Source organism: Gigantopelta aegis, chromosome 8 (assembly GCF_016097555.1).
Source record: "Gigantopelta aegis isolate Gae_Host chromosome 8, Gae_host_genome, whole genome shotgun sequence".
Taxonomy (NCBI): domain Eukaryota; kingdom Metazoa; phylum Mollusca; class Gastropoda; order Neomphalida; family Peltospiridae; genus Gigantopelta; species Gigantopelta aegis.
Window position 1 is genome coordinate 62,787,632 of NC_054706.1, and position 13,199 is coordinate 62,800,830.

At 40.2% G+C, this 13,199-nt stretch overlaps 1 protein-coding gene across 1 annotated transcript in view; it reads left to right on the top strand.

Moving 5' to 3' along the window:
- LOC121379774 (tachykinin-like peptides receptor 99D) overlaps positions 1–13,199 on the top strand; it is a 53,783-nt gene that overhangs the window by 31,686 nt on the left and 8,898 nt on the right. The window contains exons 2-3 of the mRNA XM_041508426.1: positions 1,167–1,382; positions 12,624–12,774. Of these exons, the coding sequence (XP_041364360.1) occupies positions 1,167–1,382; positions 12,624–12,774 (367 nt within the window). The remainder of the gene's footprint in view (positions 1–1,166; positions 1,383–12,623; positions 12,775–13,199) is intronic.

The window sequence follows — 13,199 nt, forward strand, 5'->3', positions numbered from 1 at the left end:
TCGGGTTTCCTCTATCATTATTTCTGTGGTCCTTAACCGTGTCTTCGACACTATATAGGCTAACGGTAATTAAAATGCGCTGATTTGGTTGTTAAATAAAACAATTTTCATTCTTTCCACCAATATGTACCAATACCAATTATATTTCTTAATATAAGTAATTTGATAATTTGACATGTCTTTGTGTAGCTTCTCCTTATCCTCCTCCTCTTTCTTCCCATTCCTTCTCTTCTTCGGCTTTCTATCCTTCTCCTCCGCATGCTGCTTCTTCTTCTTTTCCCTCTCTTCTTTCTTCGTTTTTCTTTTCTCCCTACTTCTAGTCATCACATTCCTTCTCTTCTCCGTCTTCGTCTTCTTCTGGTTTTTATCCTTCTTCTTCTTCTAGTCCGCCTCTTATTCAACCCCCACCCCCACCCCCCGGTCTCCTCCTTCCTCCATCTCTTTCTTTGTACAATGTCATCTTTTCCGCTGGGACGGAATGTAGCCTAGTGGTAAAGCGCTCACTTGATGGGCGGGCGGTCTGGGATCGACTTCTGTCGGTGGGCCCGTTGGGCTATTTTTTGCTCCAGCCAATGCAAGGTGCCACCACGACTGGTATATCAGAGGCCGTGGTATGTGCGGTCCTGTCTACGGGATGGTGCATATAAAAGATCTCTTGCTATTAATGAAAAAAAATGTAGCGGGTTTCCTTTCATAGACTATATGTCGAAATTACCAAATGTTTGACATCCAATGGCTGATGATTAATAAATCAATATACTCTAGAGGTGTCGTTAAGCAAACCAGTGGGGTGGGACGTAGCCCAGTGGTATAGTGTTCGTTCGATGCGCGGTCGGTGTGGGATCGATCCCCGTCGGTGGACCCATTAGGCTATTTCTCGTTCCAGCCAGTGCACCACGACTGGTATATCAAAGGCCGTGGTATGTACTATCCAGTCTGTGGGATGGTGCATATAAAAGATCCCTTGCTGCTAATCGAAAGAGTAGCCCATGAAGTGGCGACAGCGGGTTTCCTCTCTCAATATCAGTGTGGTCCGTAACCATATGTCTGACGCCATATAACCTTAAATAAAATGTGTTGAGTGCGTCGTTAAACAAAAGATGTCTTTTAAGCAAAACAAAACAAATCTTTTCTGCTGGTTATTAATAATATTGTTTCTGTTACAGGTACATGGCCATCATCCATCCACTACGCCCTCGACTGACGGGTCGCATCGTCCTCACCATCATCGTGTTCATCTGGCTGGCGTCATTCCTCCTGGCTCTGCCCAACCTGTTGTACGCCGACCTCTTCTTCCAGCCGCTCGCAGACGGCTCCATCAGGACGATCTGCTATCTCTTGTGGCCTGACGGACACAGCAACGAAAGCATGTCAGATTTTGCGTGAGTATACTAGCTTAGGTCAAGTCAGGGCCCCGTTCCACGAAGCGATTTTAGCACTAAGATCACCTTTGTGCAAAAGGTAACTATGCACTTAAGGTGATCTTAGGACTAAGATCGCTTTGTGGAACGGGGCCCAGGTCTGGTCATGGTTTTTAACGTGTACATACAGAACAAGCTGCTGTAGCACACGCCTGTCATGGGCGCAGGTGTTGACGTTCGCCGGTTCCTCCGTCCAGGACAGGAAAAGGTTTCGGGTGGGTGGGAAAGGGGGGGGGGGGGGGGTCGCCCGAGCTGGCACGTGCAAGACAGCAGAAGCAGCTCGACCAGGGCGAAGGTTGGTTTTGATGCTATATTGAATTTGTGAAATGTGCCATAAGATTAAAGCCAAATAGAAAATGGTGCGTAATTTCTTGAAGGTAATTTTGACGCATAATTTAGAATGGTTCATTAAAATTGAAAATGGAGCTAATTGGTCCATTTGACTTAGTTGATCGAAAGGTAGTTTTCTGTGAACTGTTAAACCATTAAACCGACAGATATCAAAACCCGAAATATCGTATTAAGTCCAAGTTGATGACTGTTTTGTTACAGATTGTCATGTCACGCAATCCATTAAACCGACAGATATCAAAACCCAAGACATCATGTTTGTCGTGAATACGATCTTGGAAGTCAAAGTTTGTGAACTGCTCACATGGCGTGTTTCAGTCACTGTCAAGACGACCAATGCATTTTGACAACGTGTAACCATCCATGGTTTAGATACACCTACCAGACTCCATGGCGCAGTGGGTAAACCATCGAGTTTGGGAATGGTAGGCATTATTCCGCTGTTTCAGTCAGCGGTCTGTAGGTAGTACTAAACCACATAACTTCCGGCTTGGTCAAAGTTTTGATAGAGAAGTGAACACCACAAGTCCTGTGATTGGTGACAAATGTGAGTGTGTTGGTTGTAAACAAAAATAGTTTCATCTGGACAAAACATGTCTGCAATTTTATTTCATCTATACCACTGTGTCGAGTAGCCTTGTGCTTGAAACATGTATGGGGTACATGTAAAAAAAATATTCGAATTTTGTGCGGAACTAGGGTAGTCATAGACGCTACCCGTTATCTCAGAAATGAACAGCTTGATCCCCAATGTTTTTCCGATTCACTTTAAGGGTGAGGGGTGGTAGTATATATATCCGTGGCGTTTATGTCGATTGATACCCTGCAGGTAGGAGTTTTAGCCACATATGTTACTATTGTCGTCTATGGGATTTGATTTGGTAGTATGTAGACCGAATATAGGTCATTTGAAAAGAGTGTCCCTTTTCTTTATTTTTATTGTTGGAATCTGATAACTGATTTGAAAGTTAGGTTATGCAATAATTATGGTGTAAAACAGGGATGATTTCTGCATCTAGAACTGGATTCCATATTACGTAGTGTCTGGCTTATCTACTAAGGTCGTTCCAGCCAGTGCACCACGACTGGTATACCAAAGGCCCTGGTATGTGCTACCATGTCTGTTGTATGGTGCATATAATAGACCCGTCGCTATTAATGGAAACAAATGTAGCGGATTTTCTCTCTAAGACTATATATCAAAATTACCAAATGTTCGACATCCAATAGCCGATGGGCTCTAGTGGTATTGTTAAACAAAACAAACTCTTTTTTTATCTACTGAGATTTAATGAGAGTTGCTTCCCTTTTTGGACCCGTAGAAATAAAGAGTGGTAACCAGCCTCGGTGATGTCGTGGTTAAGCCATCGGACATAAGGCTGGCAGGTACAGAGTTCGCAGCCCGGTACCGGCTCCCACCCAGAGCGAGTTTTATCGACTCAATGGGTAGGTGTAAGATCATTACACCATCTTCTCTCTCACTAACCACAAACCCACTTTCCTGGACAGACAGACCAGATAGCTGAGGTGTGTGCCCAGGACAGCGTGCTTGAACCTTAATTGGATATAAGCACGAAAATAGGTAAAGAATAAGAAGAGTGCTAACATTGCAAACTCCAGGTGACGAACTTGCTATCTATTTATATATTTATTAGAATGACGTCACGGGGCTACGTTGTTGTTGTTGTTTGTTTTGTTTTTTTTTGTTTTTTTTGTTTTTTAATTCCTACATAATGTTTGTATTCTCGCCAATGTAAAAAAAAAAAAAATACTTGTGTTGAGTAAAACCTTTTTGTGAGTGTGGAAAAATCGTTTGGCAAATACAATTTACACCGACTGATCTACACACATAATTATCATCTGGACAGACGACATTAGCGTTCATCTGTGCCAAGGATACAGAGCTTGAGCTTTAATTGGATAAAAGGACGACCATTATGGAAAAATTAAAGACTAAATTGGATAATCGTCCTGTCTGGCTATATCTAAATACGGATGTGGTTTGTGTTGTTTTTGGAAACTTATCAGATAATTAGTTTGGATTTGATTAACACCGATAGCCGAAAATACTGTTTTTAATAAACGATATTAAGATATAATTCTGGCACATTGCGACAGATGTAATTATTACTAAACAGATTTGCAAAACTAATGATTAAGCATCCCACTAAATTTACCAAAGGTCGTGAAATTCCTTCTTTTGTTGTGTGGGATAGGTCTCGTTCCAACAACTGATCCACACATGGTATAACAAAACCCGTGAGGTGTATGTTGTTTAATTTGTGTGAAAGTCCATATATATTTTTCAAAAAAGTACGGGAACCTGAAATGTTAATGTTAATATCAACTATTAGACCGAACATACGTTTTTACCACTGACATCCTTGTAAAGAACGTTCAGGTCTGTTTATCAACACACCAAAACACATTCCATACTTCGCACGTGCATCACGCAGTTGCCCCTTACACGTGAGTGGGGTGTCATTCTCGATTTTGACAATTTCCAGTAAGGTCGATTAATCACAGTGGAACATTATTTCTGTTATTATCTTTTTTATTTTGTTGATCATACAGTTTTTATTGTTTTGTTTTTAGTCATTTTTTATTGTTTGAATTTGCGATTTACTAATAAAAAAACCGTCAACATTAATATTTCATATCGGACCCCAATCGTCCTTCAAGATCTTTGGTAGTCATAAAACCGACGGTAATATTGAACTACCGGTTGTAATGTTTGCCCAATTAATTCATTATTACCATATAACCATTCACCACAGCTAATATACCGTACAAGTTTGGCAATTGTAAATTCTTATTAGAGTTCCCCTACTTTTTTGAAGAGTATATATGGCCAGAGTGACGACTTTAAAGGGGCATTCCTGAGTTTGCTGCAATTTTTACGATGTTGTCGCAGGGGCATGCGCAGGAAATTTTACAGGGGGGGTCGAGGTGTCTGGCGAAGCCCGATAACATCTCAGTACTTCCATATCCATTCACAGGAATGTAAAAAATCGGGATATGAAAACTTTTTTCGCCTTGAGCGGGTGGGGGGGGGGGGTCGTCGTCCCCCCCCCCCCCCCCCCCCCCCCCCCTGCGCACGCGCCTGTGTCGACTAACAAACACTTTTTAACGATTGTAATTACATATCAAATATATTTTTTCTGCATAAAATATTAGTGGATGTGTATTAAACGTGTTTCTAATCGTTTGAAGACAAAATCCAGTTTGGGCTTTTTACAAATATTAAGACGAACAGAAACACATTGAATATACAGACACTAATTTTCTAAACAAGAAAATATATTTAATATGTAAGTTTAATTGTAGACATATTTTATTTTTCGGAAACATTTTACAATGCAGCAAACTCAGGAATGTCCCTTTAAGGATTTATTTTCTAATCCTCTTTGGTTATAATTATGTCTCGATTTCCATATGTTTGGTGCAATTTAATCAAATGAGCACAGCCATTACTAAAAACAAAATACACATTTTTCAATTTATAGAGATCCGTGCATGATAACAAAATCAACAAAGGCTCACATACTATTTGCAAAGGAAATGAAAGGGATATTTCTTTAACAACATCTCAGCACATTTGTAAACTAAGGCTATTTGGTGACTAACATAATATGGCTATTTCGTCACTTTTATGGAGAAAAGAGGGAGATAGAGAAAAATAGGAAAAGCCGCTCTCGCCACATAGGCTATCCCTACCGATAAAGCAGCAAGGCTTATTTTATATGCACTTTTCCATAGGCAATCCACAGATGGCCATCGATCCTTCAACCCATCGCACCTCGGGTGAGCGCTCGACCAACTGAAATAAATCCCTGCCCCAACATACACTTTGGTTAATCGGATGAAACCATAGTGGAAGCTGATATTGTCGTCTTAAGGTAATATGGGGGCGCGGTCGGTACAGGATCGATCCCCTTTCGGTGGACCTATTGGGCTATTTCTTGTTCCAATCACGAATGGAATATCAAGGGCCGAGGTATGTGTTATCCTCTGTTAGATAGTGGGCATAAAATGTTTTCTCTCCAAGATTATACGTTAAAATTAACAAACGTTTGACATCCAATAGCAGATGGGAGCGGTACGTAGCTCAGTGGCACAACGCACGACTGATGCTCGATCGATCTAGGATCGATTCCCGTCAGTGGGCCCATTGGGCTATTTTTCGTTCCAGCCAGTGCTCCACAACTGGTGTAATAAAGGCCGTGGTATGTACTATTCTGTCTGTGGGATGGTGCATATAAAAGATCCCTTGCTGCTAATCAAAAAGAGTAGCCCATGAAGGGGCGACAGCGGGTTTCCGCTCTCAATATCTTTGTGGTCCTTAACCATATGTCCGACGCCATATAACCGTAAATATAATGTGTTAAAGCGGCAGTATCCGGAATATTTATATTATTTAAGCATATAGAACAGAAAATCCAATTACGTTTGGTTCATATATGACGTCGCACTCCGCATTGGTTTCACTACGCTGGGTTATCCAGGTCAAAAACAAAGCCAGTATTTCGAAAGTGGGACACTTTTGACGGGCTCCCACCGATTTTCATTGGCTTATCACAAGTATAGAATTCCCCAACAAGAGATTACGTGAGATTTCGCAATTTTTGAACAAATTTAACTGTCTTAATTGAGGGGTCGTCTCATATCTCCAAAACATATTTATATCCATAGAGGTATGGTACAGCGCCTTTCCAGGGGTTGGTGGGTGGGGGATTTGCCTTGAAATTTTGACAGTGGCCAGCTGTTGGCATAGGCGTTACTTGTAACGGGGTGTTACTAATTACGTAACGTTCTAGGGGTAGAGGAAGAGGGTACTGTGTTCGATTTACGTAACATTTTTCAAGACTATATATTATTTTTATTCATTACTTAGACCTAAAAAGGTGTTTTTTGGAAATGCGCGGTCAGTCTAGGATCGATCCCCATCGGCGGGTATATAAAAGACCATGGTATGTGATATCCTGTCTGTGGGATGGTACATATAAAAGATCCCTTGCTAAAAAAAATGTAGCGGGTTTCCAAGGCGCGTGTGCAGGGATTTCAGCGCGGTTGGGGTTATAGACTGTGTTGAGCGAAGTTTATATGGGGCCATGCTCCCCCAGAAAATACATTTCAGTTTGTTTTAAGCTTGGGCAAGTAAGGGTTTCGACCTCCAATACCCTCCCCCTGCACATGCACCCGATTCCTCTCTAAGATTATATGTCAAAATTACCAAATGTGAGACATCCAACAGCAGATGGAAGGAAGGATAGGATATGTTTTATTTAACGACGCACTCAACACATTTTATTTACGGTTGTATGGTGTCAGATGATTATTAAATCAATAACTTTGATGTCGTAATAAAAACACACACACACACACACACACACACCCCCACCCCCAACTTTACCCTTTCCAAACGAAATTATTTGAATTTGTCGATTTTAACACGTAAAATTAAGAAGTGAAAACGTACTTTAGTATATTTTATTTTTAAAATATATACATGATTAATGTGTTACTAGTATACAAACGAAACTTTGAAAGTTCTACTAACACTTTTTAAAATATTAGTTCTGAAATAGGAAGGTACGACTGTCGATAATAAGTTGTCAAGATCAAACCGGTTTTAACGAACGACTCTAGTACCGTATCCTCAACCGAACGTTCTTCGTACAGCGCAATATTTCTCTTTTAATGTTTTGAGACGAACCCTACAATTGTAAATCGGCAAACGCACGTGTTAACTGAAACTGACAACAGGCTGTCGTTTGTTCTTTGCCGAGCTATGGCGGCACAGGCGACGAATCAAACGTATACTTTTGACGATATATGTTCATAGCGAACACACACGACTTTTTTAAAAGTGCATTTGAGCTTGTATTTCACATTTGTACATAATGTTATAATATGGTAACCAGAGAATGTAACGTTAAGTGCGTTGTTAAATAAAACAGTTCCTTCCTTCCAATAGCAGATGCTTAATAAATAAATCTGTTCCAATGGTGTAGGTAAACAGATCAAACTTTTCTTCCCCCCCCCCTTTTTTTTTTAACAAACTTTAACTTTCTTAAGATAATGCTGAGAGATGGGTATTTAAAAAAGTTTAAAACCATCAAGCACATTAATGGGCTTGTCCACCCTCAAGTGATTCTTTACGTGTTTGCTGTTTTGTGTAGACGTAACATGCCGGAAGCGGGAGCGGAGTTTACAGCATGCAGCATCCCGTTGTAAATGTTAGTGTAACAAAAATTACTTGTTCTCCGGTCTTAGCTTAACAATGTCAAGAGCGTTACCTGAAAATAACCCACATGGTGTTCCTGGTGTTTCGAATATGTGGGGATAGAGTCGAACCCGTATTACAAAAGAACAATATCATATATGCATATGGGCTCCCATTTTCGTCAGTAAGCCAGCTGGGTTTTGCCCGAATCAAATGAAAATCTGGATAACAAACTTTTTTCCCATTACCATTATCAACAAACAGCTATATAGGGTTGTAAATGAATCACTATGTATTTTTACATGGATTACAACTAATTTTGCAGTTAGAATGGCAACCCTTGCAATTAACAAAATGTCCACGGCAAAAAAAAACCCATGCCACTGAAAACAAAACCCCTGAATAGTCAAAAGCAAAAAAGTGCCGTGGAAAACTAGAATCTCCGAGGCTGTGGGCAATTGCAGGGTTTGGAATGATGGAGATACATGGTAACAAGGCCTCAATTTAGCACACTTTGTCCCAATATCTCTATAGTTTTTATTCAAATTTGAGAATTTCCTTCATTACCCACCAACCCCACCCCAACCCCGTCCCGAGCGCTTATGCATTATGGTCATTGTGGTATATCGTAGTCAACAGTGACGAGTCTAGGATTTGATTACCGAAAGGTGGGTGTAAATGGTTTAACTGCACACAAAAAAAGGGCAGTGGTTAAAATTGGGGAGATTGTTACTGCATACAAAATGGTTGTTTTTAGTCATTAGTGAAAATCAGTTGTCCGCACAATAAAAGGTTAGTTGACAGTGCTCCCGAATCAGTCATTATCACCATCCTTATCAGATACATTTTGCTTAATGTTGGTAAGAACAGAATCTTTGCAATGCATTACCAGTAAATACCTGTCCAAAAAAAAGTTTGGTTTTGTTTAATAGCACCACTAAAGCATATTGATTTATTAATCATGGGCTAATGGAAGTCAAACAGTTGGTACTTTTGACATAATATAGTCTTAGAGAAGAAACCCGCTACATTTTTCCATTAGTAGCAGAGCGACCGTACATCAGGCGAGCGCTTTACCACTGTGCTACGTCCCGCTTCTGTCTGTACCAATGGAACGGAATGTTCAAATAGCCAGACGATAAATGCGACAGCTTGTCTAGTTTCATAGAAATACCAAGGGTTGTTGTTATATATCAAATGGAATTCTACTTCAGTTTAGCACCAAAGGTTCTAAAGCTAAAGTATTTATTTACTGACACAACTAGAGCACATTTATGTATCAATATCCGGCTACTGGATGTCAACCATTTGGTAATTCAGAGGAAAGCTGGGGCAGGACGTACACCAGTGGTAAAGTGTTCGCTTGATGAGCGATCGGTCTAGGATCGATCCCCGTCGGTGGACCTATTGAGCTATTTCTCGTTCCAGCCAGTGTTCCACAACTGGTGTAACAAAGGCCGTGGTATGTACTATCCTGTCTGTGGGATGAGGCATATAAAGGATCCCTTGCTGCTAATTGAAAAGAGTAGCCCATGAAGTGGCGACAGCAGGTTTCCTCTTTCAATATCTGTGTGGTCCTTAACCATATGTCTGACGCCATATAACCGTAAATAAAATGTATTGAGTGCGTCGTTAAATATAACATTTCCTTTCCTTCCTTCAGATGAAAGCTATTAATTTGTTGGGGTTATTTTAGCAGCAAGATATATTTTTATATGCACTTTGCCACAGACAGGACAGCACATACCACGGTCCTTTGATTTACCCGTCGTGGGGCACTGATTCAGACGGAAAAACAAAAACAACCAACTGTTAAAGTATGTAGGTCTGAAAGATAATGTAAGAGGTTAATGCAAATTTCCACACTTAGTGTGGCTTGAACATTTATATAACCATAACCGTCCATTAACGTTTACATGATTCCCCGGGGCGCATGGGGCTGCCAGTTGTGTTGTTTGTTTGTTTGTTTGGTTTGGTGAGAAGTGTTTTTTTTTTTTGTTTTTTTTTTTTTTTTTTTTTTGGGGGGGGGGGGTCCTTCTTCTTCTTTGGCTTTTTATAAGGGTGGTGGTGGGGTTTTCTGTTTGCTTGTTCGTTTGCGTGTTTGTTTGTGTTTGCTTTGTCTTATTGTTTTGGGTTTAATGTTTAGTTTTCGTTTGTTTATTTGTTTGTTTTGTGTTTTTTGTTATTTTTTGTTTCTTGTTGATGATGGGTTGGGGTTGTTTGTTTTTTTGCTCTTTTTAAAATATTTTATCTTGCTGTCGTTGTTCTTTATCTTTTTTTTTTTTTTTTTGGGGGCTGTTTTCGTTTCTTTTCTTCTTTTTTTCTTTTTTTTAATGAACTTCAGTAACAATATGTTAGAGGTAAAATATATTGTTTGTATTTCTTTTGGTTTTTGCATGGATGTATGTACTGACTTGTTAAAAACCATCTCTACTACAGTTACAAATACCTTTATGGTTTTAGATAAAATATCTGTTGGACTCTCTGACATACAGATATACGATTTTGGTTATGCAAATGGCTTTTGGTCATTTCGATCTGAATAATCACTTTGCTTGCAGGATATTAAAGTCAGTCCATTGTTAATAATTATTAGTTTACGTGCAAAATGTTAACGAGTACTGAGCGCCGTTTTGGAAGGGTGGAAAATCAATTTCTATATTAACTTTATTGCTACTGACATCGATGGACTTTGCAGTGTCGGTTTTAATAATGGACGAAGGAAACAATGGCCATCTAATTTAACACGAAGACACATAAGTCTGGGTACAATCAGACATTTTCAATACAGTTTCATATGAGCTCACGACTAATACATTGACGGTCGTGTCACTGTAATGTGTTATACTGCTGGAAAAGGTGCATATTAAATCATCACCTTGAGGCTGAAATCGTGTCAGCATCGATGGTGTACTTAGTTCGCCTCCCGCTACCAGCTCCCACTAACCACTAACTATTAACTACTGTCATGGGAAGACAGTCCAAATAGCTAAGGTGTATATCCAGGACAGTGTGCTTGAACCTTAATTGGATATAAGCACGAAAATAAGTAGCAAAAAAACAAAAAACAAACCACATTTCAATACTTGAATAAGAATAAGTTGCGAATCCAAATAAAAGGTTTTGGGGTGCGGGGGTGGAGGTGGGGGCGTACTCCACAGGTATTGAGGGGCTACCCACATTGGGGCACCCACACACACTCTCTCTGTTCTGTCTGTCTGTCTGTCTGTATCTCTCTCTCTCTCTCTCTCTCTCTCTCTCTCTCTCTCTCTCTCTCTCTCTCTCTCTCTCTCTCCCTGTTTTTCTTCCTCTCTCTCTTCCTGTCTCTCCCCCTTCGCCCTCCCCTCTCCATGTCTCTCCCCTTCTTTCTCCATCTTTCTATCCCCCCTCTTTATACGTTTCTCTCCCCTCTCTTTGTATGTCTTTCATTCTCTGTATCCCTCTCTCTGTCTCCCCTCTCTCTTTCAGTCTATACTCTCTCTCTCTCTCTCTCTCTCTCTCTCTCTCTCTCTCTCTCTGTCTCTCTCTCTCTCTCTCTCTGTCTCTCTCTCTCTCTCTCTCTCTCTCTCTCTCTCTCTCTCTCTCTCTCTCTCTCTCGTCTACGCCAATGGTGCACCCCCTCTAGAGTGTTACATTCCATACGTACAACGAAATTATGATTAATTTACCGAAAAATACAACACAATGATTGTACACAAAAGTAGCTATTTGTGAAGAAAAAAAATCGCTTGTGCATTAATTCTTCTCGCTAGATGCCTAGTTATTTTCTTTCAACAGCGTGTGTCGTATTTATGAAGTAAACAAACGCATCTGGCGATTTCTACCGTAAATAATCAACTGCACGCCCATTATTACTACCAGTTCAATTAACGATGTAACACATTTATTAGTGGTGTGTGTTGTAATACTAAAATAGTGGTGATATTTAACACGGTAGATTGTTCGCCTGATGTGTTGGTTCCTAAGATCGAACTACCTCTGCTGACTCGTTATTTTTAGGGTTTATTAAATATCGTGGTATGTACTATCCTGTCATTGGAAATGTATATATAAAGAACTGGGCTCGACTTTGTTTGTAGAAAGCATGTTACTAAATAGGTCTAAACCCTAAATCTTCTCGTTAATACTCACATATAGGCAGGGTACCTTGTATTGTAAAACAAAATGTATTTACTTTTTGAAAACAATCCTCGAATATTTAGGTATGTTGTGTATTGTTTCATAGTCTGAAACATTGTACGTTTATTATACGTTTGTTCTATGTCGCTTAAAGACATGATCTGTTAGAATGTCCGAATATGTACAATAACTTGACTACACTATTGTGTAATAAATAATGATTCGTCTTCACAATTAGTACTGAATCATAACGGTTCATTTATTATATCTTCATATGTCTCAACTCTCTCTCTCTCTCTCTCTCTCTCTCTCTCTCTCTCTCTCTCTCTCTCTCTCTCTCTCTCTCTCTCTCTCTCTCTCTCTCTCTCTCTCTCTCTCTCTCTCTCTCTCTCTCTCTCTCTCTCTCTCTCTCATTCTTTCTGTTTGTCTCTTTTTCTCTTTCTCTCTTTCTCTTTTAGCTAGAATCCGTCATCATCATTATCAAGATCTTTGTGGCTTTCTTTCAGATACAACATCTTGCTCATGGTGCTAAACTACTTTCTGCCTCTTCTGACGCTGGCTGGAACCTACGCGCGGATTGGCTGGGAGTTGTGGGGAAGCAAGGCGATTGGAGAAAATATCCCGATGCAGGCAGAGCGCATCAAGAGCAAGAGGAAGGTAAAGAAATAGAGAACACTACTACATGAGTGGCCGTTACCGGTCTCGGTGGTGTAGTGGTTAAGCCATCGAAGTTGAGGCTGGTAGATAATGGGTTCGGACCCCGTTACCGGCTCCCATCCAGGGTGAGTTTAACAACTCAATGAGTAGGTGAATGGCCACTACACCGACTTCTCTTTTCAGGGCTCGAACTTAAGGGCGGCACCGACGGCAATTGCCGTCGTTGAGATATAAATTGCCGTAGGTAGAGAGCATCACGATGGCACTTTTGTGCCGTCGGTAAAGCTCCTCAATTATGGCGAAATGTACACACCTGGTGTACATTATCTGCCAATATTTAACATTTGCACATTTAAAAAATGTCTACATATAACAAGATAGCCTTTTAGTCAGGTTTATTTCCTGCAAATGTCACTTAAAAAAAA